We start from the raw sequence: 27,902 nt of genomic DNA, 5'->3' as shown, positions 1-27,902 counted from the left end.
TTGAGTGTCATAACAAAGATGTACTTGGCAAGAGTATACAAGAAACATCAAAATGTTCTCGCTGAGATCAAAAACAAGGCCCTCTGCTGTCTAAGCTAGGAGTGAGTAAGTAAATATCATGTATATTGGCTTATCATTAAGCTGATAAGGATATTTTCTGATAGGGAAGATTCTGTTTTTGTTAAGAAAAGAAAAGCATCTTAAATATCTTCCAATAATTTTATAAAAACAGCATTTTAGAACACAGAATATAAATGAAAAACAGTGTAGGCTACTCTCTGCATTAGATATTTATTTGGTTTTCAACAAGTGCACATTTCAACTACAGTACCAAAATATTTACATGTCATTTACATCACAGAAGGAATGTGTCATGTGTGCATCTATTGACTAACTTTCCTAATTTCCATTATGGAAAATACATAATGACTTTTGAGGTTAGGGTTGCAAAGGAGCGGAACATTTCTAGTAAATTTCCGGAAACTTCCCATGGGAATTTAAGATGGGGAGTTTTGGAAATATTCAAAGTTGGAAACCTTCATGGAATGAATGGAAATTATGGGAATTTATGGTGATTAACTGGGACTTTTGGGCAATTACAAACTGCTTCATATATAAACATGCATATAAACATTTGGTTTATTATTATTATTATTATTAATAATAATAATAATAAGAATAAGCAATATGATTTTTTTTGTTCGTATTTTTCTTATCTTGGCATATGAAGCGAGCTAGCATAGCGGGAATCGCATTCTCCACCTATGGTTTGCATGCTAAGATAACCATCCAGTCTGTTTTTTTTTTTACTAGAATCAGGACAAAATGATGACAAGGCCACTGGGCAGCTCTGAACGGACCATAGGTTGCCGCTGATTGCTGTGTGCAGGGTAAATTTGAACTAGCATCTAATATTATGCTGCAAGATGGGTCTTTTCAACTACATTTAGGTTCTGTGTTATAGATTAAAAATGTCCAGTTCATTCCCATTAATTCCCATTTATTCCAGATCATTCCCAAATATTCCCATTAATTCCCATGGAAAGTTTCCAAGTTTAAAACAATTTCCCGGTATTTTGCGACCCTATATGAGGTATTCGTTTTTTTTATGTGCACGCATGCACCCGTGTACACATCATTACTCTATGATAGAAAATAGCCTACAGATCATGGACACCCACATTTTTAGCATCATCTTAACCACGGCTACTGATGACAAACTAGCGAAAGAAATTACATCAATGTGTGTGTAACATAGCCTACTGTATCTTATGACACATTATAATATCTATCACACAGAAAGAGAATTGAAAGAGTCTAGATCTATAAAATACTATTATTGTGCAATCCACATTATTCTGCAAACATCTGTACCATCAATAACTATATACACATCCATGCACTATAATTGCACAGTTCAGAATCATACAAACAAACATACAAACAAACAAACAAACATACAAACATAAACACAACCACATCATGTCTGTGGGACAAACATCTGCTAATTCACATTTGGCTACAGGGTGAAGAAAAATTTGCAGTTGGCCATAAAACCTAAGAATGTATGGGTCTCTATGCGTGTCATTTAGCCTACATATTATTTACACATACAAAATAGGTGAAGTGGTGCCTAAAAATAGTATTACCATTGTACTTGACATTTCTACGAGCACTGACTGATCAGCCCATCTCCAATGACCTCATTATGGAGAATAAGGTTAACCAGAGGTGTTCAACCCAAAGGCATCTGTGGTAGGTAAGTCCTGTAATAATTTGAACAGACAGCATTTCTTACTCATAATTGTCAACCTGCCTGAGAGTTGATCAATGGTGTGTTCAGCTTATGATCTCTTTTAAGACAACAGTTAATTAGTCTAGTTCTAAAACTCAGACAAACTTCTTAGCGAATGTAAATTTACTCTGCAGGATTGTATTTCCATTGAAGCTGATTTCCAAAAGACCAAAAACCCAGGACCCAATCACAACCACATATGCAGTAAAGGGCGGGCTTTATGTGATGACAAACAGAGAAGTACAATCAACAACACTGCTCAACACAACTAATGGCTACACTGATGCTGTCAGTATTAAACAATATTGATATTTTCCTTGGAATTTGGAAATAAACAACTGCATTTGAATTAACCTTCATTTACAAGAAATGTACAGCAAACACATAAGAATTGAATGTACCAATTCATAAGCTTAATTTCACTGCTGATTATGCCCCTGGGAAATCGGAAGTGAATGAAGTGTACCCTGACCGATTCTCAATTAAGATTAGAAAATTGGTCCGGTATCAGACAGACTAACAGTTAATCCCTAACTGTGGAAAACACCATTGATTTTCATGTTGGCGATTATCATGTTAAATTCCCTTTCTAAATCCACCGCTCCCAGGGCACATGATGGCCCTGAATGGAAATGGCAGAGACCAGGTGTGCTGGTGTACAGTGTAGTACATGGCAAACCCTCTGGAGCAATGCACTTTGCTTGCACTGCAAGTGACCTTGCTGCCCCACTTAGTGATAATGTCAATGTGCGTGCCATAGTAATCAGATCTATCACACTCTGCAGAGAGGAGGAAGAGGTTTGCTTGAGTCATACCCCTGTGTGGGGCACTTCTCCGACGACATGCGGTTTCCTGTCGCAGGGGCCAGGGGGTCAGACTGCTGAGAGATCGTCCGGGCCTTCGCTAGCTCGCCACGTGGTCGGACTGCATTTGGTCATCATGGTGATCTGGGTGCTGTTGTTCCCGTTGCTGGCCAGGGACGGCTGCTGGTACTGGTACTTTGTGCCATTTCCAAGAAATCTTTGCATGTGCCACCTCCTCCACTTGCGTTTGATCTCTGCCTGCACCTGAGATGGGGGAGAGAGGAAAAGAGGAGAGGGCATTAATGGTGTGTGTGTGTGTGGGTCTGAGGAGGTAAAATATGGATTATGTCTGTCATGACACTGACATAAGTCATCAGTGATAGAGTGAGATCAAGGTGATTTTGAATTACCTCTCCATTTAGGAAACAGTACAGAACAGCCACCACAAAACCCTGAGACGAGAAGAGATAGTGAGTAACAAAACACATATAATACAATTCTACTTCAGCATCTGTATAATATATTCATAAGTAACCACTTTGTGACTAGGCTTTGAATCGTATAAGCACATGCTAGTGAAACCTATTTGTTGCAGACAGAGGCTGCGGTATTGGTGATTTTGTGTTGTCTGGTCTGGTCTGATTTGGTTTGTTGTCTGTATTTATTGGTAGAGGCCCATCATGAGTGTGAAGGGGGCTGAGTCTGGGAAGCTAGATACCACTGTTGAGCCTCCTGGAGGCGTCATGGGCATAATTCAGTGAAACACCTATGAGGGAATATGTCTGCGCTATAACCCCATGCTTTTGAAGGCTGTTCTGTTGGTTGTTTTTGTTACTGTAATTTCTTGACTATTTTTAAATTATATATTTTTGGGCTTTTTGCCTTTATTTGTATAGGACAGTGAAGGGTGAGACAGGAGGTAAGTGGGAGAGAGAGATAGGGTGGGACTGGGAAATGACCGCAAGCCGGACTCAAACCTGGGTCCCCGTGGCACTCAGACCCTTACACGGCATGAGCGCTGCAGCTTAACATCTCTCCTGTGTACAATTGACAAAAATAAATAAATAAAGAGGCCATCTCCCTGAGGACAGAGTGGTCTCAATTGCGAAAGTGACAAATGAGAGGGACTAAGGGCACAATCAGAGGTCCAGCCACATGTGAAGGATCAAGATGTCATTTAGGATATATCCAGAAAGTTATGGAAACTTGTGTATAAAGATCCTACACAGATATTTACTAAGGTAGAGAGATATTAGCAGTGGACAGTAACTAAGTTGTACAAAATCATAAGTGTGATCAAATGTGTTACACATTTTTTTTTGTCTTTGGTCAGCAGTTTGGAAAAATATTGGAAATATAAGCAGTGGAAAAATATTGGAATATTTTTTTTGGAAGGATAAGAGATGAATAACACCCCACATTGCATTTATCACCTGACGATAAGACAAGCCGACATTTAAAGAATCTAGACCGTCTGCACCCGGCGGGAGGGAATCCCTGGGGCCTTTAAAAGAATTGCACATTTGTTTCCATGATGGAGAAGAGAGAAGATGCTGTGTGTGCTGTAGTGATTTACCTGGAATGACCCCAAGACCAGGTCGAACACATGCCTAATAGCAGGGGCTAGATGTACAGGAATGACTGCAAATACTATGTAGTTAATCCCAAACAGAGGAATCAACAGCAATGTTGATTTAGCCAACCTCCTGTGACACATACAACATTGGAATGATTATTAATGGTTAGACAAAAACATACACAAAGCAACAAAAAGCCTATACCAGTCTAATACCAATGTCATAGTGCCACCACTAAGCGTATCATAATGTACTAATGTGTTATCACATAAGTATCACATAAAAACATCTACAGGGGAAGCTCACAAGTATTGGTTTGACTCATGTCGCCCGATGTCTCTGCAGTTGATCTTCTGCCGAAGTATCCGTATGATACACATGAAGAGAATGAAGGTCACCTGCATGAATCAAATACACTGCATGAAAATGTCTGTGTCTCCCCCCAACAGGCTGTATGGCCCATGTCAAACTGATGCATTACCAATATAGTCAATATGATGGGTACTCGGATGATCAGCCAAATATGGTCATCAATCAAATCCCAGCATCTATAACACATGAATAAAGCTATTGTGAAATAATGATTAGGCTATGACAATGACAATAGATCTGCCCTCCTTTGATACTACTTTGATGCAATCATTCCTATTCTGATGCACACACTTCTGACACTTCTTGCATTACTGCCAAGTTTTGAAGAAATATAGAGTATAATTACTAACAGTCTTGATGTCATAAATCGTGTGAGTGATCATGCCATGATCCAATTCCGTATGAAATTCTAAAGTAGAAAGCACCTCAAGGGTGTCCTGCACTTGGCTAAAAATAGCCTTTTGGTGACCTCCTAGAGGAGCCATCGTCCATCACTTCTCAGAGGAAACAGCCTTGAGAGAAACGCGCTGAAATTGCATTTACAGTGTCATTTGAATCACCGCCAATGGCTCCGTTTGTAGAGTAAGACATGGTCATGGCCATATGAAGTGTACTGAATCCTACAATCTTCCTTAATCTCTAACAAGTGCCATGGGCCTCCTGAGCACTATGGAGCCTCAGGGTTATTCCTTTTTCCTCACTCCCTTTGTATTACACTTACACACCGTCGTCACCGATACACCGATTCGAGTGACACACCACCACGTTGGGTTTCCATGGAGCCGTCTTTGTGGAAATTGAATTTAGGAAAAAAAGAACAAGAACAACCTATTCCAATTCTGCAAATTGTGTTTCCCCAATGAAAGACAACAAGGTCGATCGTACCCGGCATCAGTCTGGTGAGCCATTGTGATGCTCCACGCCGTGATGAACACTGCAGGAACTCCTGGTCACGGCCGAGCGGTGAGTGGAGAGAGAACACAGATATAATTCAGCAATTGGGGAATTACACTCCAATTAAATATGGTAAACAATACACAGGGAAGAAAAGACTGACAGCCCAGTCAGATGGTGGTAGCGTTGGTCGCCGAACCATGAAATGGAAAATTACAAAACCGATAAGCCACCGACACTGATAAGTGTTTCAGGACTATCACTTTCAACAGTGTGTAGAGTGATTCTCATTCAGGAATGTTCCCTAGTACAATGAGATTCAGAATGCACTCCACTTACCCCAGCCAATGAGAATGTACCACCAGAAGTATTTTCTCTCGGAGAAGAACGACACCGCCAGAAGGGCATGAAGATACAGCACTTCCACCAGTAACCAAAAGTAACTGGCCATGGCTCCATACTGGAAGAATACCATTGCAGCCCTGCACCCCACCTGGGACACAAAACACAAGTCAGTGATCAAGTTAAGGCAGCAGCATAAAAACACACTGTTTTTATGACAAAATATTGGAAGAAGGTGTCCGTTGGAAACGCAGACTGAAAGAGGTTCAAAATATTTCTGACACCTGCAACTGAGCATTAACATGGTATTAATTTTTTTTTAGCTTTTCCTGACACGCTGCAATGATTGATATTTTTATTGATTGATATATTTATTCACTTCACACCATCATCCAAAAAGATACTAGTTTTTGATGCATAAAATAGTATTTCATTATCGAATATACAGTAAATCAATGGCTTCATATTGCAGCATGTCGTACAAAGACAAGAAGAGCAGAAAGTGCACTCTCTGACCACGACACCCAAGTGAACACGAGTCAGACAGACTCCTGTGAGAATATTCTATGTTGATGGAAGGTAAATCAGATGAAGTGCTTGACCATTAGCTGAGCAGACACCATTATCTTAACTCAGCAGCTGCAGCTAAGCTGCTTACGCCGTTAACAAGGCATCATTTACACGAATGTCTAAACAAATATCCAAACAGCCACCAGTCTCTGAGTGGAGACATAAAGAGGGACATGTGCATTTCCATGTTATATAGGGCGGCTTTCCCTCGGCCAGTCCCCATGCTCTATACACAAACTGCCGTTGCTCAATATTCTTAAGTGTTTGACAAACACCGCAGCTCCCTGTATCCGGATGTATGTAATGCCAGTGTTTCATAAGCAAGCCTTTCTTAAAAGGGATCGAGGACTCGACAAACACAGCTACACCCTCCGTGAAAGCAGCCGCCGTGAAAGAGCACTTGAACCTGTTCCGCGTATACAGTTAAGCTGGGGACAAAACATTCCCGCAGGTGGGCTTGTCACATGCACTGATTTAAAGCGGTGTGACTTGCAGTGGAGTGGTTGAGGATATAGGCAGATGCTGTAAATAAAGCTAAAGTGTCTTTGGCATATAGGCTAAACTCAGGGCAGGACATGGAACTGTTCTAATAGCCTATGACTGATACAACAAAACGTAACGTCGGAAAGTAATCTTGCTTCTCGGCTTTGTTAGGCAGTCTACAGGACAACTGCACAGGTGTGTGTGTGTGTGTGTGTGTGTGTGTGTGTGTGTGTGTGTGTGTGTGTGTGTGTGTGTGTGTGTGTGTGTGTGTGTGTGTGTGTGTGTGTGTGCTTGTTTGTTTGTGTGTGGGTGTGTGTGTGTTTGTGTTTGTGTATGTGCATGCCAGTAATGAGACTCACTTACTGATTCAGAGGGGCACTCCTGATCATCAAACAGAACCACATCCTTAACAAGCACTGCGATAGCCTTCAGTATGAAGGCCATAAACAGGTTGATGTGGATGTAGTTTCTTGTGCAATGTAGTTTCCTGGGGAAACAACAAGATGGGACATTCATCAGAAGTCTCAGCTGAAGCATAGTTAACAACACTGACTGAACGACATGCATCCTGAGATGGATTGTTGGATTTGTTCTGCATAATCTAGTCTAGACTACAGAGTCCTCCTAGTTTGAGGTAACCACTTTTCCCAGCGTCCCGGTTCATTTGACCTGACCTCTTGATGGGCGTGGAAGCGCAGCGGTTTGCTGCCTGGCTCGGGTATATATGAGTCCTGAATGTTGTGAGTCCCGGTTGCCTCGGATACCGAAGTCCCTTTAAATTCCTGTCTTTCCAGTTTCCTACTGGCCCACCCAGAACCCATCCCTGCACTATACGTTACTGACCACAATTGCCTGATTCCACCTCCCCCTCTGATTAACGATGGGTGACAACGCCATTTAGATAAGCTTTACAGGTGGACCATTTGCAGCCGTGGTGTACTGGTTAGGGCTTCGGGCTTGTAACCAGAGGGTTGCCGGTTCGATCCCCGACCAGTCCACCACGGCTGAAGTGCCCTTGAGCAAGGCACCTAACCCTTCACTGCTCCCCGAGCGCCGCTGGTTGGGCAGGCAGCTCACTGCTCTGGGTTAGTGTGTAATTCACCTCACTGTGTGTGTGCTGTGTGTGTTCACTAATTCGGTTAAATTGGGTTAAATGCAGAGAAACGAATTTCCCTCACAGGATCAAAAAAGTATATATTCTATTATTTTCTATTCACTAAGGGGCAGGGATAGGATGGATAAATAAGGATGTGCATGGAGGGAGACAGAGACACGCTTTAGACAGATCATAGAGATCCAACAGTTGTTTCTATTCCTCTTTCAATGATGATTACGTAACCTAGCATGTGCGGCCAGTGCAGAAGTGAAGTTTAAGAGCAGCCAAATGCTCCGTGTGAGTGATTAACGCTGTCAAACTTCACTGAATATGACACAACTGTTTTGCTGTTAGAGACGCCTGTCTAAACACAGTGTGCTTCATGCATCCCATTCCTACGGTCAAAAGTCTAGACCCTCACTGAACCCTGTAATGTTATTGCAGGACTGTGCGATGTAAACATATCACTCCCTTTATTTACTTGAACACACACACACATACACCCATAAACAGAAACACAGAGACCTCACCAACCGCCCACCCACCCACCAACCAACACACACACGCACTCACACACACACACACACACACACACACACACACACACACACACACACACACACACACACACACACACACACACACACACACACACACACACACACACACACACACACACACACACACACACACACACACACACACACACACACACACACACACACACACACACACACACACACACACACTTACAAACTTAATGAGAGAGAGGAAGACACCGAAAGTGACAGAGAGAAGTGGCGGTTGCGGGTTAATAGTGTGTGTAATGTTTTAAAAGCTAGGAGAGGAAGCTCCAGTGTTTAAGGCATGATTAACAACGAGCGCTAAGCATCATGTCTCTGCAGCTGCCTGCCAGGTGTCAGGCTGCACTGGGAGGTGCGCGCCACTAAGTGTTTGATTTTTTATAGGCAGTCATCTCCCCTCTGAGACCGCACTGTGCTTACGACGGGGTTGCAACATTAGGGAAAATGTCACCATGTGTTTGGTTTGCTCAAGAAAAGAACAGTTTTTGGGAACTGACAGCAATTTAGGAACAGCAAAGCCTTCAAAATTCATTTAAAAATCTTCAAATATACATAGTACTGTAGGTAATTTTGTTATATCTTTACAGCATTAGGAATAAAAATGTATGGTCTGTATGCAAACCTTACCTAAAGATGCACAGAATGACTATGGCTGCAGTCAGGGATACCAGAGAGAGTACATGACCGATGGTGTAGCCAATTCTCACTGATGACAAGAAATGCTCCTGTAATACATAAACAGAACATCATGCAGTGAGACAGTGCACTCTTTGAGACAGCAGCCCATTTTGATACCTACTCAACCCCAGGATAAAACAATTCCACAGAGATGACCGAGAAGAACAAATGGATACAATATAGTGGAGGCGTCAGAGGTAGCCTACGTACCAGACTCACTACTTCGTCACTGAAGGTGCTGTTGGGGTTGTAACCACAGCTCAGAGCAATGGCCAAAGGGTTGATCTCTGACCAGCCTTCCGAGGTGCAATACCTTGATACGTTTCCTGGAGGCAGAGGAAGCAATGCTGTTTTCAGGAATAGGCCATTTGCAAAGAGGAAGGACAGCATGTTCTTTGTAAACCACACAACTTTTGAGGGACACGTTCAAACCTGTGGGAAAAAGTGAACGGTCCAAAAAAAAATCTATATGAATTATGTCAGCAACTCCACCGGTGGCTTTAACAGTGGCTTTCCCAAATGTTCACATACCAACTAAAAGAGAGACATATCCATAACTAATAATATATAACACATCAAAATGCCCCTTACTGGTTATCATTGTACCTTGACAAATGATTAAACTGACCCACTGTGCCGGGGCTTTCGGCACTTATCACCACTTGTAACTAAGAAAACACTTCACATCCTCTGTAATGAATATATACACACTTGTCCTTATAACCTTGCCGGCAACCCAAACCTTTCAGAGTGGAAGAACATTACACCACTACACTTGCCCTATCCTCAGTGGAAGCTCGGCAGGGGAAAGCTGGCATCTACAAAGGGGTACATTCCCAAGTCCCCACTGAGGCTAAACACAAAGGCATGCAGCAAAGTGCAACAGGTGCCATTTTAAACGTGCACCACAAAAAGTCAGGTGACGTGGAACTGACTGACCATCCGCCATTCAGACTGTCCGCTGTTGTAGAACAGAGTACAATTCATGATCTTTATCAAATGCTATTACACATCTTGCTAAGCATTTACTAAATAAATTACATGCAAATAATGTTCAGCTGTGGTCATATATCAGGACCATGTCAAGTCACCATGTCACCAAGACAAAGCAGGTAGTTGGATTCATTCCCAATTTATCATGATCAGTCATCTCCATCTATTTTCACCTGATCATATCAATTCCACAACAGGGGAATTCTTACAGTATTTCTGGTTATGTATCTTCAATGTCAAGCTTATTTGTCTGAAACACAATAATAAGATCCCAACAGACTATGTGGCCTCATCTCAAAGGACATCCATAAATCATTAGATACTACAATTAGAGAGATTGGACATGAATAAAACATCAGTAAATGTACCCCATGCCACAGTTGCTCTCATTACAAAAGCATGCTCCCCTCCAGAAGTGTGTTGCACCTCCATATTTCTGTGAGTGGCAAACAAGTAAAATGGAACTGATTTAAGCGCTGTCTTCTTATGAAAGCCATAGATACACACATATATGCCTCTAACTTCATGAATCAATTACAATCATATGAGGACTTCTTGCATGATTTAAAATGAGCATGTTGTAAGATCAGGATGCCTCTTTTTTTGCACCACTACTCATAAGCAAAGAAAAGTCCTCAGGCTTTGTTGCAGTTCGGCTCAAATGAACAAAAAAAGAGTCTGCAGTATTCCCATCATATCAGTAATAGGTAGAAACACAAAAATACTCCTGTTATCCAAGGATTTAGGATGACTGTATCTTCAACACATCTGATATTAAAACGGCGAGAACAAAGCCTTTAATCTTGATCAGTGACTACAGGCTTCGGCTTCCTAATAAACACACTCTCACTCAAAATCAACCTCAATCCACTCATCCTAGATTTTGGAATGACATATGCCAAAGACAATTGTGTGGATAATCTCGGAGCAGGGAGGCTAAGTTAGGTGAGATCAGCTGCTGCTGTTTCAGTGCACAGCACAGAGAGATTTGTTTTGAATGAAGGCTTGCCAAAAGAATGCTTTCATCATCCCAAGAAACAAGAGGGGGAGGATTTTCAGCGACATGCGTGACGCCACCGCGTGTTTGGCGGGAGGTAATCAACCAGCATGCTGTTGTTGCAGCGCGGCCTTTTGAAGGGGCCTCATCACAACACTGCAAAGCATGCTGGGCTGTGGATCTGGACAAGGTCTTACCACACACACACACACACACACACACACACACACACACACACACACACACACACACACGTGTATGTGTGTGTGTGAGAGAGTGTGTGAGTGTGCGTGTTTGAGCAAATGAGTGAAAGGCCAAGAGGGCATATGTGTGTGTGTGTGTGTGTGTGTGTGTGTGTGTGTGTGTGTATGAGAGAGAAAGAGTATGCGAGAGAGTATAACGAATGTGCAGGTCCTAAAGGTCCCCTAATGACACAGTTGACCCATGTTAGGGGCACAAATAGCCATGACCATGCTCTCATGGGTTAGGCATCACGCGGTTGGCTGATGAAAGAGTGAGACTGCAGTCATTTCTCATTTGTGTATTTGATCAGAGCTATTGTAAACGGCATCATCAAGCATGAAATTCGTGCTGCACATCCTGGTTTGCGGTTGACATAAGCAAATTACCTACCCAATTTGCCAGGTCATTTATATCAGCACTTTGAATACGTAGGAGAAACACACAAGTTAGCGTGTCCCAGTCATAAAGCTTTGGCCTTGACAGCGGCATATATCAAATACAGTATTTGCCCACATGACGATGGACAGAAATCAATCCTCGCAATAACCTCACAAAAGTCAAACAAACTAGTAGACAGACAGTAAAGAAGATGGATGACTAGGAACGTTTCCCCGCATGAGCTCCTGGCTAAGGAGTTCAAATGTGTTGGGACATGGGAGTCTCCACCCAGGCTGAATTTATGGCATGTCCCTCGACCTGCGTGGCGCCAAGTTGCGTAACGCATGTTTTCGTTTCCAGAGCCGCATAAAAAGACATTACCACTCAATCTGAACATGCGTCAAGACACAGACTTTTCGCTGGAGTCTGTAATACCATAATGAGCAAAGGAGGATTTTGTAGGATTTTCCTATAACTGCAGAAGTATATTAATGTCTCACCTCTATTAAAGGTGAGAACCTTAATTGAACTAATATGTGGAAAGGGGAAATTGATCATTGTACACCGAAGTAGGTAAAAATTTTGGTGCACAATCCAAATACAATCCCAACCATATTGAGCACAGAAACCTGTTTGTATGTATTCGGTGATGGATTACAGACTGACTTTTGGTGTTGCACCTGCTGGATTGGCTGTGTAACCAGTCAGTGGAAATGTACAATCAACCAGGCATTCAAAACTCATGGGTGTCTTGCCAGCACATTTGAGGCTTTATTGGCTATTCTCCATCAACCCTATGATTGACAGGAGCTCCCTCTTGCCCTGGGCTTCACTGAAGTGGAGAGCTCTATGAAATACACCCCACTCCCCACAGCATCAACCTCCACATTCCTACAGCAACCCGTATCTGCCTGCTCTGTCCAAGGCTTCAGGAGTGCTATGCTTACAATAGGGGAACTTTATCCTATATGTACAGAAGGGATATATCTAAAGGTATTTATAGAGATACACATACACACATACACAGTTATGTGCACACTCACTGATATGCATTGCACAATACACATGGATCTACGAGTTCATGGATGCACTGTGGCTGCATTTCCCTCATGCACATCTGGGTTGCATCACTGATGTCCAGAGGCTATCTTTATGGTGAACTCCTGGCCCACGTGAAGACGATAAATCCACCGCATTTCACCCCCACAGCATCTAAATCCTTCAGGCCTTGCTCTGGAAGTGTTCCAAAAGCTACTCTCCCAAAGCAAGAATTTAAAACTCCAATAAAAAGCATACTCTATTCAAGACTTTGAACTGGCCTGAAATCAAAAAAAGATTAATTGCTTCAAAGCTTTGGCAGGTTTTGATTTAAAAATGATGGACTTCTGATTACAATTAATCGAATAGATAAAATTGTAAAACGCTTTTATTCAAAGTATGCAATGACAAATCACTACCCAATGACTAAAGTATGAAACAAGAAACTTTTACTTAATCTATTGTTTTATGTAGTGTTTTACTATCACTGTTGTTATGACATTGATGCAGACACACACACAACACACACACACACACACACACACACACACACACACACACACACACACACACACACACACACACACACACACACACACACACACACACACACACACACACACACACACACACACACACACACACACACACACATTTACCTAGTTAAATAGCCAAGACATAACCATAACAGCCAAAAGACATGGCACTCTGTGACAGACAGACAAACGGGGGCAGATACAGGAACAGAAATAATCATTTGCTGGTCCACCCCAAAACTCCCACGCTGGTTGCCATGTCTGTTTTCAGACACTGGCGCTTTTCCAGCGAGCAAGGCCCTCCAGCCTCACGAGAGCAGCCCGTCAAATTAACTAGCACATCTTTCTCCACTCAGGCACCCCGCTGAGCTGCCGAGACCCTCTAATTAATGAACGAGTTAAAAGTTTCACAACAACAGCAGGACAAACACACACATGCGTTCGGCCCATCTCAACGTCGCAGCAACCTCCTCAGGTCAGAGTGAGAGCTAATGATCTGCCTGCCAAGGATGCTGGGAAGAACGTACACACACAGAAAGTCTGCTTCTCCATGTGCGGCCCCCACAGCCATTAGGGGCTCAGCCTGAGCTGCTTCTTAATTACAGGCGACGATTCAAACAAGTAGACACCCCTACCCCTGCCCTGCTTTTCACAAAATATCCCTGCCAAGAAATAATAATAACAATGATATGATGTAGATATTTATCACTCCCTCTTGCCCTGTATGTTTGTGTGTGTGTGTGTGTGTGTGTGTGTGTGTGTGTGTGTGTGTGTGTGTGTGTGTGTGTGTGTGTGTGTGTGTGTGTGTGTGTGTGTGTGTGTGTGTGTGTGTGTGTGTGTGTGTGTGTGTGTGTGTGTGTGTGTGTGTGTGTGTGTGTGTGTGTGTGCGTGCGTGTGTGTGTGTCAGTCAGTGCGCACATTTGTCTGAGGCTAAGAGTTTAAACATGAACACTCTACATTTTGCGGTTTTCATGCATGTTCTCTACATGACACCTTTACCCATTTAGGCCTCAACTACCTCTTGCACCTTCCCTTCTGCATTCTACAGATTGTGACAAAGATGCAACCACAGGAGTCCATAAATATGTCAGCATGAGTCACGTAATTCCTTAAACTGCTCATGTCAGGTCACCGATCTTACTTCCTGTTCTGAATTTGAACGTCAAGTCAACATTTGCAACTAAGCTGTACACCATGCATGTGGGAGGGAGGAAGCAGCATCAGGCAGGTCTTCAGTAGGACAGGAAGAGTACATGCCTGACTATCTAGTTGAACTGCATTATATCCTTCCCTTTGATGTGCGAGAACCACATTCGGGGGGACTTTTTTCTTTACTGAAATGATAACACCCACACAATCAGTTTCATCATGTTTTGTTGCACATCATGTTTGACAGTCCTTCATGTCAGCCCTTCAATCGTCCAAGGGGGATCTGTTAATCCACTATTTCAAGAGGAATTTTTTTTCTACCATGCTCTTTAGGGTACACAATGTAAAACAAAAAGAAAACAATGACTCAGAACAGCTAAACGTCTATGCTTTTAAACCCTAAATAGAATCCAGTCTGAACATAGTTCACTAGACTGAAAAATGGAGAAACAGAAAGGCTTTGTTGTGGTACTGTAATGGAAGCACATACTGTAGGCATGACCCAGGTTACCCTATTCCATTCCAGTGGGACAGAGAGAACACCATCTTCAGTATGTGTTACCTTTGGGGTGGCCAGACACAAAGCTGAAATAATCCGGGCAGGGTATGGTGACCACCTCTCCCACATGGGCTGATGGCCAACAGGCAATCTTGTCCCACGAGCCCAGGCAACCTGAGAAAAGAAAATTGACATGTCAGAGGACGGGGAGAACACACAACAGACACAGGTTGGCAGGGGTTGAGTCTTATCAGTGCTGTTAAAGAAATGTAATAGACCCATATCAAATCTGATACAAGGATACTGTGGCACTGCCTCCTATATCAAATCTGATACAAGGATACTTTGGCACTGCGACAAAAAAAAATGTTAAATGCTTTAGCTATGATTCTGAACCCCATGCAGGGTTTAGGTGCAGGTGATGCAGGTGATTCTTTCTACATCGGCAAACAGTTTTATGACAGCTCCACTTACACAATTGAACACAGACCACCAACACTCAAAAGTGCTCCCCACTGTGTATCTCATTAGAAAACATGTACATCACTGCTTGACGTTTTCTGCACCAGAAAGCACACAATAGAGGAGGGCACTAGTACCTTCACAAGGCTGCCTGCATACTAAAAGCTGTTGCTCTCAAAAATCTTATTGTATGACGGGCAGCTCTCACAGACGGAGAACCATCTCCTTTGTGGTTGTTTTGAGGACTTGACCCTACGGCTAACAATCGAGGACAATACCACAGAAGAGACCATGCAATCTCAGCTCATTGCATCGCAAGCGAAACCAATCTGTGTATCAGCCTATTCCACATTACTCCTGGGACGAGTCGACGTTGTAATTGATAGCGCACGGTCTCACTGGCACTACACTAGCTGTATGATCTCAACTTGAACTGTGTCCAGTAACTGCTCTGTCAATTATAATCGTAATTACAGTAATATTACGCTGGTGTTACTGAGCATGGGAATCATAACACAATCACAACCACAACCACACAGTGAGGTTCACACTGACTGGGACCCTTTTACGTCTCTGAAGATTCTGGGAACCAGAGCCACCTATTTTTTTAAGTGATATACTGCGTGAGAACATTATATCTAACGTCGATATTTCTCTAGAGCCAGAGTAAAGAAAATGCAGCCTTGAGTGCACTGCAACAGCAAATAATAGAACACTAAATATTGAAAATATTCATTCAATCCTCTTGAAGAAAACGTTTCAATCATCTTGTGTTTCACTCAAATAATGAACCAAAAACAGCAGTGAGGCAGCACATGGTGACCCTCTACCTCGTTAAAAAATTGACATAAATCTGACCAACAGTTTTAAGTTATGAGAACCCAACTATAATACTCTCCACCCCACACAGGTCATTACCATTCCTGTGCCATCATCTCCGCTGTTTTATTGCTGTGCGTCTATAGAAGAGAAGCCACCTCATAGCCACCTCATTCATCATAATTAAGACCGTACAGGATGGGAGCACTCATGACATGAGAACACAAATCATCAGCTTGCTTACAGTTTTTTACAACTGTTTACACATTTTCCAAACTCTTTCGTCTCTATTTTTCAAAACTCTACACATAAAACCTACAATTGCTCACACCAAATGCAAAATGTGTTAAATCTCCAGCAAAATGATATCAACACATCTTTAAAGCAAACATTCGCCTCACAGTAAAAAGACTTTTGTCATAATATTACATTTTGGATACATCAAGCACACACTGTTGTTGAAAACCTAAAGCTCGTCAGTCTAATGTATATTTCCATACAAGAGTGAAAGTCATCTAGCGTACAGAGAGAAGTTGAAATACACAGTAAACATGTAAGCAATATTGAAACCAAAACTAGTGACTTTTCCCCAAAACCATTTGCTGTTGTGTACACAGTATTTTACAGCCAACAAGAAAAAGGGAAGCAAAATACAGTTTTAATTGTTTACACACTAAATATTTGCTTTCACATTTTTTCTAAACATGTATTTCTAACACCATAACCCCACACCAAATCTGCAAGACCATATACTAATTCTCAGTGTTTGACACAATTTTCAATTCCCTAAACACAATTTGCAAAACACTGCACACAATGTTCTCCCACACAAAAATCTAACAGGAAGTGACTTGATTTTGTTTTTCAAACACAACATATCAAAATGGCACATTCATTCAACAGTGCTTCACCATCTCTCTCCTGACATGTGTAAACACTCATTACTGAACACCATCCAATTACTGCCTTAGTATAGGTGAATAGATGTACTATATATAGGTATAGACCCTTTCAATCTGCTCCTTGAAGATTTCCAGTTGAGATGTTCAGAACCAACGCAGATACTTTTAAATGGGTGTGTATATTCATAGGCCTATTAGACCCTTTCAACTGCAGAAACAAAGATGTGTGTTCCCAAGGCATTTCCGGAGACACAGAAAACAACACGAGCTAATGGTAACTTGGGGACATTTCATTTCATTTCAATGTCATTTTCATTCCATTTATTGTGAATAAGTGGGGAATAAGTGTGCAATTTTGCAAGTTGTGTTTGAAAAAAATAATGTCAAGTTACTTCCTATCATTTCTGTCAATTATGTGTGAGGTTTTGCAAAATCTGTCGGGCTATGTTGTTTGAAAGACATGTTTAGAGAATTGTGTGTAAAGCAAAAACATTTGTTTGTAACCGAAAAAAAACTGTAATGTCAGTAAATGTATACCACGAAGATCTGGGTTGGCTTCAGTGGCTTCTAAGAAGCGATGTGTCAAAATGACACAGGGACAACACGATTTTGTGTTAATTTTGTGTTAATTTTGCAACAACAACAACAACAACAAGCAAACAAGCAAACAAAAAGGTAGGCCTACATCTTTTTGTATACACATTTTGTATACACATTGTTTTGAGAAAGCTTAACTCTGAGCACAGACAGAAAATATGTTAAAATTGCACATCTTTTTTTAGAGTGGTGTGCGTGTGCGGGTGTGTGTGTGTGTGCATGTGTTTGTGTGAGACAGAGAGAGAGAAAGAAAGAAAGAAAGAAAGAAAGAAAGACAGAAAGAGAGAGAGCATACCTGAAGTGACATTCTCCACTTGAGACAAGCACAACTCTCTCTTCTTCTCTGTGTTGATCTCAACACCACACGCCTGCACTGAGCTCAGCTACAGTGATGAAAGAGAGAATACACTTATTACACTTATCAGAGACAATGCTGCAAAAGGTTACATGTATCCATCATCAACCAACCATGGCAAATTAGAGCACGCTCAGAATAAAGTACAGACTGCCAGTGTATGAAACAATGTAAACATTTCATAGACTTGCATAGAGGTATGCAAAAGCTACGGTGAAATTTCTCGTTGTGAAGAAAAGACGAACTCCCAGTGCAGAAACCTCTTTTGCTTGAAATCAGGTTACTTTCACCTCGGGGTTTTAGAGGGTAAGGACTTTAGTACTTTAGTCTTTTAATTCTCAACCTCCTACATTATAGGGGGGATATTCTGTTTGGCAGTACAATGTCCATCTTAGTTCATAAGGTGACCATAGCACAGCATTATTACATCTATAGGTAGATTGGGAATGTTTATCTTCTATTGCAAATATACAAATGCTATCACTCTGAATATCAATGAGATTCAAATATTTATAAACCATGGTTATATGGTATCATAGATTGTCAGAGGGTTTTCCCCTATGTCTGCCACGACTTCTTGAAAGCATAGGCTATACTCTCAATTGTAGGATTGCTTACAGTATATGACCTGAGCCATACTGGACTGGGGCACTATTCAGATTTATCAGCTACTTTGGCAGATGAGGCGCTTCAGTGGCCACATAAATCAAGCCTTTACTACACCGCTATTGTTAGTCGCGCACTGTGCCCACATGGCCACAAAGGACGATTCCTTTAAGTATGAGTCAGCGTGATTCATCATCAGGTTAAAACCATAAAACGCCTTGATAAGATGGTACCCTTCATACCAAACACTGGTGCTGCTGTTACTGAACTTGCCTCCTATTGGTGAAGCCCTACTGTTACACAACATTAAAGAGGTAGCGTGCGTTATTGATCAAATCATAACATTAGCCTAGGGAAATTGCAAATTCGTAATCAAGTAGGCTACCTGAAGTCACAGACATCATGGAGTATTAGGATGAGTTGGTGATGTATAGCTGAATTCCTAATCAAGGACATCTGCTTGACAGGTGGACAACAATGGTTTCCAAGGCAGGAAGGCTAGTTTTATTACTTCGAACTGTGTTGCAACCAAGGGGGACACCATTCCGTTTATCATATATCATCAATAGCCAAACAAGCTGCTTCATCCAAAAGGGTTTAACTAAAGGAATGTGATTCAATTGTAGTTTTGCCACATCATCCTATGCAACATTTTACTCCTTCTTATCTACAGGCTCGACTTGAATATATAAATTTACCTTAATAACATGTTAATTTCCCCCCTCTATCAAAATAATCAGGTTTTCAGCGCATTGTAACACAGAGCATCGTGCAACAGTGGACGGTTTATGTATTTTAAATAAATTGTTAGGCCCTAACTTAAATAGCGACCTTTGTGTGGACAAAGTAGCTTATCTACCCAATAAATGTCTTCCCAATTTAACCAGGTCAATGATGAATAGTTTCGACTGTTCGGCAATAACGAAAGTATTTCAAGAGTTTAAATGCAGGCTACAACGCCAATTAACTAAATTATACATTATTTAAATTAGACGTACATTACATTTCATTAAAGTTGACCATCAACCAAAGGAAAACAATCTGTTATTTTGCAATTGCTTATACTCACCAATCGCAACGAAAACAGAAGAAAGGCAGATATGGCACAAGTATCCATGTCCATGTGTGCTTAACACTTCGACTTTTTACTTCTTCCGCTTTTGTCTGTGTCCTTGCCACGTAATGTCTACTTTTATATTTCACTGATTGGTTTAGCCTACTATGAATCTAGAACCGTGTGTGGCCGTCAGATACTCAGCTCAGGTCCAGGTACAAGTGATAATCCTTTTGATGGTACATCCTACCTCAGTGAAGTAGGCTTTAAGAATGGCTCCCTACCCACATGGATGTGCGCTCAGAACACAAACCTTTGGAGACTCACGGACGCTGGCAATTTAAGAAAGTAGGAGGATAAATGCAAGCTATTTCTAACCATACAGATTATGCTAAATTTGACATGGTATAATGCCTGATAGGCTCGCTATTGTAAGCGTCATAGTTTCAGTGTGTGTGTTTCAATCTGGTTTCTAATTGTATACCAGTATTTTAATGCCTAGAGTCATCTGTAAACCAGCGCACCAAAACAAACACCCTATTACCGTAGTTCAGAAAACTGTTCTTAGTGTGTAGTGGAGTGAGACATAAATCCTCGAACACCCCCTTGAATCCCGTGAAGCATCGTTAAAAACAACGTATACGGGTAATTCAATGATTAGAAGAGCAAGATGAGTGTGTTCAAGAAGAAGACTCAAATGTTACAAGAAGATTTGTATTGTTATTTTATTGCGTGTGTCATCTGAGATTGCATGGGACAAGGGCAACAATGCCATAAATCTCATCACCTGTGACGTATTTTTATGTATTTGTTTTTAATGGATTTTTAGGATGAACATATTTATATCATGCAAAAGTGCATGTTTTGATTCCGATAAGCATAAGCTATAGTTTTTGTCATTTAATGATTGGTCGTTCTTATTTTGTTAAAAGCCTTTTGCGCTATAGTTCTCATCTTCTTAGATAGAAACAGCCACAGATAAAAATCCTCAATATCATCCTGCTTAATTATTTGCATAGTGACAGGGATCAGCACATGTCCGTGAAGGCATATGCAAAGAGAACAGCCTACAGGTGAATTGAGTGCAGCAGAGGAAAGAAAACGATCTTGTTGAGTTCACACAGAGAATCCTTGAGCTCCACATCTCTCATATTGCAGGATCAGGAGCCATTAACTCCCTGAACAGAGGTCAGTATCAATCAGACTTTAAGTGCACAAATGAAAAAAAAGAGAAACATAAATACAGTTTCTCTCACCTGCACAGCAATTATGGCTTCATCAGCATACAGGAAGTTTTAATGGCCATTTAGAGTAACTAAGGTCAAATCTTGAGATGAAAAGTCCATGACACATAGTGTCCATGCATAAGGTGTGAGAAAGTGCTATGCTCAAATCATTCTGCACTATTTCAGTAAAGTCAACAATCTCATAAACAGTGGTTGGTTTGTACTAAAAAAAATCTGTTCTCTGTGCACTGAGACCCTAGAGTAGGGAGGATGCGTGCCAAAGCCCATCAGCTCCATATTCATGTGCCGTTGGATCCTACGGCTGGGAATGGAGTCGGCACCTTGACTGGCGGAGCAGATAACATGTAAATTGTTTTCTCTCTGCATTCTCTTGGTCTTAAGCGGGTGCAGAGCTGCCTGTGTCAGTGCGTCCAGCTGTCCTAGCTGCACAGACATAATCCAGTCCTGCAGTGCAGCTATACCCCTGAGGGAGTTAAAAAATACTACCAACTATCACTGGAGTTTGCATACAAAGATTTTATGCATAACAATGAATTCACATTACAGACCATTCAGTGCCTTTCAGATGTAAATGCCCTTCAAAAGAAGACAGCGCTCAGTGCAATTGTGTACTGAATGCAAAGAAACATGATGATTATAATATTATTGGGCCACCGGACTAAAGTTGTTTTTTGTTTTCCACTTTTAGTTGAAGTTTGACTTTTAATGACAGCAAACTTGTAATGAAAATCTTTGAGTGTTACAATATTTTCCAGAGTGGATCAGGCACCAAATGAATAAATGGTGCATAACTTAAATCCAGGATTCTAGCCAGCTTACAAGAGGCAGTGGGTACTTTCCCAGAGAAGTTGATTTTTTTGGGACCATTTCAGTGTGCACTGCAGGGAAAGCAGAGGGGGATGGGATGGGGCTCTGAATACTGTACATAGTTGTACACCTCTTTAGGCTGCAACACCCACCCTATGAAATTACTTGTAATGAGTTATGTACATGCAGGTTAAAGAAGAAACCTGAACCTGAAACACTTTCACTTCACAATTGAAAGTCTATGGCCGATTCACTGTCTTCTATTGAACCAAGATACTGGGACTTAAACGTATTGCTGTGTGTGTGTGTGTGGGGGGGGGGGGGGGGGGGGGGGGGGTATGTTGGAAGGGGGTGTAGCCTAATCAATCAAACTACATATGTTAACATCTGTATTGAACTATGTCCACTGCATTCATTTCACATTTGCAAAACATTTTTTTTACTCAGTAAATCTGTATACTGCAATACCTACCTCTTCAAATGAAATATGTATTTTTAATGACCACGTCTGTTATTGTACAAAAGTTTTCAATTGATTGCTGTTATTGTTATATCCAGCTGTTTGTCATTCATCATATTTTGATTGGAACCATTACAGATCTCGATAGTACAACAGATTTTTGTAATTTTCCTATTAATATCACAATGTGGTATTATTTACAGTTGCCATTACTGTCAAGACAGAGGTTCCTGCAGTTTCTCATTACAATTCTGCTGACTTGGAAAGCAGAGCAAACTTTTAATTTGCTTAACTTTTTTCAATGAAAACAAAGATGTAGCTTGGAGGTCCTTTGGGAAAACATAGATCTTCTCTATGGAGAGAGATAGCGTGACAGAGAATGTGGTTAGAGACAGCATGACTAATTACCTGTCTTGCCTCCACACAACTTTGCAGAGCCTCTCTCAGCTTTATTCATACAGTTTCACACTGCAAAGAAGTCCTTTGCAGGTACATGGGCGGTGGCAGAGATAGCAGAACCTCTCCTGGGTGATCCATGTTATCAACAGAAGTTGATACAAGTTCAAACACCTGCAAACACCAGCAAGGCCTAGATCTTTGAGTCCATTGTTTGCATTGTCACTGTATCTGGAGGTAACATAAAATATCCAGCGTTCCAGACACATGAGCTTGAGTATTTAAATATGATGTTGGATTGTGTAAGTCCCTGTCAAAACATTCAGTGTTTTGTTTTTTAAAAGAAAACAAAAACAAAAAACAAAAAAATCTATGCACCTTTTACCCATTAGCCTTCAAATCAGACCTCACATCAGACTTCCCTCTCCGCTGGGTCATCATGAAGATTCCTTAAATTCCATAGCTGTCACGGCTGTCTGAATCCATGCTACCAATGGTTAACCATAGCTTAATATATTCCTAAATAATCCCTTCATCGTAGCTGACTTATCACACAGTTGTTTTTCCGAAACATTTGCATCTCCACTAAGCTTCTCTGAGTTGCTCAGTTGTTGCTCAAGTTTCTTCCTTAGAACCACCCAGTGGCCTCTCCACTGCTCAAGACCCCCTCAGACTGCCGTGTTGCTGCTCGTCCAAACCTAACTGCATCAACAGCCTGTCATGTTCAGGTTAATCTGTTTAAAGGTGTTCAGACCTGGATGCTGAGTGATGCCTGTATTCATCATCAAAGACCTGTGTCTTTAAGGCACCTCCAGCGGGGACAATAACATAAATGGCATTAGGAGACATAGGGTGCTAATGGCATGGGGGGGAAGAGGGGGGGGGGGCCTGTGCTGTTGTAATAGGCACGGTTGTGTCTCTGAAGGGCTTTGGACAAGTTTAGACTCTCCTCTGGTTAGGGTAAGCTTTGATCTGGTTAAGCCCATTTTGAAATCACAACACCTACAGGGGATTTTGGCCACCCCCCAAAGTGCCAGGCATCATAATGCGCAAAAGGCTCATTGCACGTCATTCTAACTGATGCTTACTGCAAAATTATTTACAGGCCATTTGTGATGCACTTCAGGCGAGAGAGAGACATACAAAGAGAGAGAGAGAGAGAGAGAGAGAGAGAGAGAGAGCTTATACCTTACATGTACATTAGGTGCATGAATACTGCTTGAGAGTTCCACAGCAGGACATTTCCCAGGTCCACTGTCTTTAACAAGCCCCACTCTCTATCAAATGCCCATCTGTTGTCCATATGATGACACATTCTCAGTGTTTCAACGTCTAATCATTAACCAAATACAGACGAGTGTTCCAAGCCATTCATGCTGAGTAAATTTACAGTAGGCTCTTATTTCACTCAGAATGAAGCTTTCATCTGGTTCATGATTCATGAGTTGAGCTTTACTGTTGCTTGTGTGCTTTTTGTTGAGTGCAGTGTGTGTAGGGATTCCAGTTGCAGATGAATGACTTTCGACTTGATCAGGATGTTCCAAGTGACCGTTTTGGAGAGCAGGATGCATCTGATAAGTCTCTGCAACTCATATCAGCGCCCACCCTTAATTATTCATACGGCAACACTTTTAACCAGATGAGGACGGAGGGACGCTGGAGTCACTGGCCACAGCAAGGACACGATAGCCTGATACTCCTGACCGAGGAGGTCTGTGTGTGTGTGTGTGTGTCTGTGTGTGTGTCTGTGTGTGTGTCTGTGTGTCTGTGTGTCTCTCTGTGTGTGTGTGTGTGTGTGTGTGGTGGGGTGCTTATGTATGTGTAATGTCTAAAGATGATGTCATGTAATGTGTAAAGAGTAGATGTAAACAAACCAAAAATAGAGATTCTTCTGAGAGTTTCAGAAAGAATAAATGCATGATATGGTGGACATGGCTAGATGTTAAGATGAATATCAATGCATCTAGAATCATGATAAATACTAGCATCATTGCACAATTTTAAGTCTTGATATGCCCAAGCAAGCACTGCAGAAATCTTGTGTCTTCCCACAATCTAGGAATCACTCAGGCAGAGATAAATCCTGTGTAGGTGTGCACATGTTGCAAAACCCTCGGCAGTCTAACAGAAAACGCACCACCAGAGCCACTGACTGAACATTACAGAATTTTGAATTAATTTGATGAATCAATTATTATGTTAAGACTCAGTGGATGTATTACCAGAACATCAGTAAGCTAGGGGTTTGTTACTTTAAAGGGACTCTTCACCGATTAGCATTTAGCTTTGTATCTTTAGAAAACCAGTCATGTTTTTGAATGGTCGTGCATCATTCCCTCTGTTTGCCTTGAGATGGGAGAAATATGGATTTCAATGAAATCCATGAGTAGGACTTCCTGGTTTCAATGATGTAAAATGATGATTTTTACATCATTGAAAGCAGGAAGTCCAACATTGAAATCCGTATTTCTCCCATCTCAAGGCAAACTGAGGGAATGATGCACGACCATTCAAAAAGATGACTGGTTTTCTGAAGATACAAAGCTTAATGCTAATCGGTGAAGTGTCCCTTTAAGTCGCCCTTCAGTCTACATTTACATTGATAAATTTATCAGACATGGTTGTCCAAAGTAACTTACATATGTCAACTATATTCCAAAGGATTATATTGTCCCCGGAGCAACTTGGGTTGCACTTTCAGGATACTGCACGCTAGCCCATCTCCTTAATCACTACACTACCACCGCCCCAGTAACAATAATAACAGTAACAGTAACCGGCATGAATAATCTCATTCATGCCGGTATACTGTGTCTTTCAATCGCCATTTCCCAAGTTGTGAGGAATGGTTTTGTTTTCCAACATACTGAAACAGCATAGAGGTTGGATCAAAGATCCTTCATTACTATCCACTTTAACCAGCCCTCTCTGGTTGGATCGTAAAAGATGAATGTGATGCCCTTGTGCTGATGTGAGGGGTGCCAGAACAGACACAGAGGTCTCCGTCAAGACCCTTCTGATCATCTGATTCCAACAGGGCTAGATCTCAGCAGTGTACTCCGCCTTCATCCCGACCCATCGGAGCATATGGCTGTTTTTTTATAGTGTAGATTAAATCTACGATGACCTTTGACCTCTACCTATAGGAGACTGCCAAACGGAATTCACTTAAGTTTGATTGGAGTGGCAGACCAAGATGTCTTGTGTCAAGAGGTGCTCTCCAGTAAATTCTTTCTATAAATCAAGATTCGACCAGAAATAAAGTGAGCCTCTTCTCTGCAATATGCTCCACTGGCTTTTATGTGGAACTATGAACGTGAATCTTATATTGTCTCATCGCCATTTCAGCTGGAAAAAAAAATTGCACACTGAAACCAGCAGACCATAGAAATCATGACTAATGTAAATATGATGTCTGTGATAGTTCATCAAACCATACAGGAAGGTGCACATTGATTACAGATATCTAGGAGGAAACATGTCACGGGATTTACCTAATCTTAGATTTGGTGTGTTTTATAGACCTATCTGATGTTGAACTGCAAGTAGCATTCCATAGAAACACACTGTTTGCACATATATAAACAAACACCGATCACCATGTTTGCCGGGTGATACACTGCACCCATCTATTTGAAGGTCCAACAGACTACATACACCCTTTATGTAGTAAACCATTCAGAGTCCATGTAAGTGTTTGCTCAGAGACAGATGTTGACTTTGGTATACAAATGCATAGTATCTGTTTGAGAATATACAGCTATAACGACTGTAATTTATCAACTTGTGACATGTTCCTCAGATTTTTAACAGATCTGGTTGCGTGGTGAACTAATAAGCTCATACAAACATCAGCCGTTGAAAGACACTTGTTTGGTGCCTTCATTTTTTTGTGATTTCACTGTCCATTGGCAGCCTCTTATTACAGACATGCATTTTTGGTTTGATTTCAGATTGGTCCTATCGTTTGCCTAAAAAAGGGTTTCAGAGAAGGTTGTTGATATTTATAGCAGATGGTAACCCTCCTAATAATAGCCCTGTGGCTTTATTTCGCAATAACAGGGCTGTTCTGTTAAGAGAGACACCTCTTACTCAGAGTACTGTTTCCCACTAAACTACAGTATGTACTAGCCTGATTACCATCGACTTTCAAAGGCTCTGCGAGACTTTAGTCTGACCAACAGCCTGTGCTAACACGGTTTCTTGCCAGCGCTGGTTGACCCGCCTCCTTTAAGTGCCTCGATTTGCTACTGGTAGATGTCAGAAAGCGGATTGCCGAGTTTAAACCAATAACAACACTCTTTCCTCTGCCTTGAACACGCCTCTACCCAGAGCCGTTGGAGCTGCTCAAAGTTGATTGGTTCTCGACCAAAGGGGGCAGTTCCGCAGATTTCGGGAACTCAGAAATCCTTCTCAATGAGCAGTTGACCAGACCAGCAGCAAAAGCCTGAAGGCGTTGCGTCACTGGGAGGGCGTGCCAGGCTAAGTATGTACAGTACATGGAATAATCCCCATGTGTCCATGAAACTGATGGGCAGTGAAGAGCAATTTGCTAAAGTTGATTTTAAAAAAAGAATGGCTACTAGACTACTTTAGCACATAGCTTCCTTAGAGGGCTGATTCATATCAATTACAGTATGTGTTTCCTCAAGTGTAATTTCTTTAGTTGTAAAAGAGATTAAAAAAAACAGGACGAAGACTTTAGCTTTACCATGAATGACTTGAATAACATGCATTAAAGTGCCTTTAAGTTCCATCTCAGACCCATCTGATGTGAGGCACTGACATAAGAGTTCTTCATTTATCAGTACGGTCTGTGACTGTGCTGAATGTCCTCTGATTATAGCAGATGTTTCTCTGTGTACACAGCAGTTCATTTACGACTGGCAAGGTGAAATCCCCAACACTCAAGACAAATTATTTCCCAACATGTTTGCGGCGGCCGATGACGCATCCATCACAATACTGCACTGGCGTGTGCTGAAGCAGAAAGAGACAGGCAGTGGTGAGGCTGACCTCCATGGGCCCTCTCCACAGAGAAAAGACCTCAGCCAACACTGCTACAGCCAACACTGCTACAGCCAACACTGCTCTCCCATTCCTGGCAAACTGAAGAAGCTCACGCAAGGGCTCACGCAACACACAATGAGGACACTTTCAATAATTATTT

General features: G+C 41.6%; 1 protein-coding gene across 2 annotated transcripts; it reads right to left on the bottom strand.

Annotated features, from left to right (window-relative positions):
• Nucleotides 1-295: 295 nt before the first annotated feature.
• vipr1a (vasoactive intestinal peptide receptor 1a) lies at nucleotides 296-20,093 on the bottom strand. 2 transcript variants are annotated; one of them, XR_009937181.1, is made up of 14 exons: nucleotides 19,838-20,093; nucleotides 18,103-18,190; nucleotides 15,091-15,201; nucleotides 9,405-9,520; nucleotides 9,144-9,241; nucleotides 7,200-7,323; nucleotides 5,781-5,934; nucleotides 5,433-5,493; nucleotides 4,657-4,723; nucleotides 4,482-4,573; nucleotides 4,175-4,304; nucleotides 3,009-3,050; nucleotides 2,611-2,862; nucleotides 296-1,766 (listed from the first exon to the last, which is right to left on the bottom strand). XR_009937181.1 is itself a non-coding variant. In XM_062529326.1 (13 exons), exons 1-13 carry the CDS (start codon nucleotides 19,889-19,891, stop codon nucleotides 2,668-2,670), a joined length of 1,332 nt encoding a protein of 443 aa, XP_062385310.1. In that variant the 5' UTR covers nucleotides 19,892-20,093; the 3' UTR covers nucleotides 296-2,667. The 2 variants fall into 2 exon arrangements, 1 of the variants encoding a protein (XP_062385310.1); XM_062529326.1 differs by having other exon boundaries at nucleotides 296-2,862.
• Between the last annotated feature and the right edge of the window lie 7,809 nt (nucleotides 20,094-27,902).

The sequence above is a fragment of the Sardina pilchardus genome, chromosome 2 (genome assembly GCF_963854185.1).
Source record: "Sardina pilchardus chromosome 2, fSarPil1.1, whole genome shotgun sequence".
Lineage (NCBI taxonomy): Eukaryota > Metazoa > Chordata > Actinopteri > Clupeiformes > Clupeidae > Sardina > Sardina pilchardus.
The sequence above is the reverse complement of the archived record's forward strand: the minus strand, read 5'-3'. Positions and strand labels throughout refer to the sequence as shown.

What these genes read in the sequence shown, in the direction of transcription:
- vipr1a (XM_062529326.1), bottom strand. Translation starts at nt 19,891, where the DNA reads ATGGACATGGATACTTGTGCCATATCTGCCTTTCTTCTGTTTTCGTTG. An exon ending in AGGAGTGCCCCTCTGAATCA is followed by an intron (nt 5,935 to 7,199) that starts GTAAGTGAGTCT and finishes TTTGTGTCCCAG; the next exon opens with GTGGGGTGCAGGGCTGCAAT. An exon ending in ACTGTTTCCTAAATGGAGAG is followed by an intron (nt 2,863 to 3,008) that starts GTAATTCAAAAT and finishes CCCCCATCTCAG; the next exon opens with GTGCAGGCAGAGATCAAACG.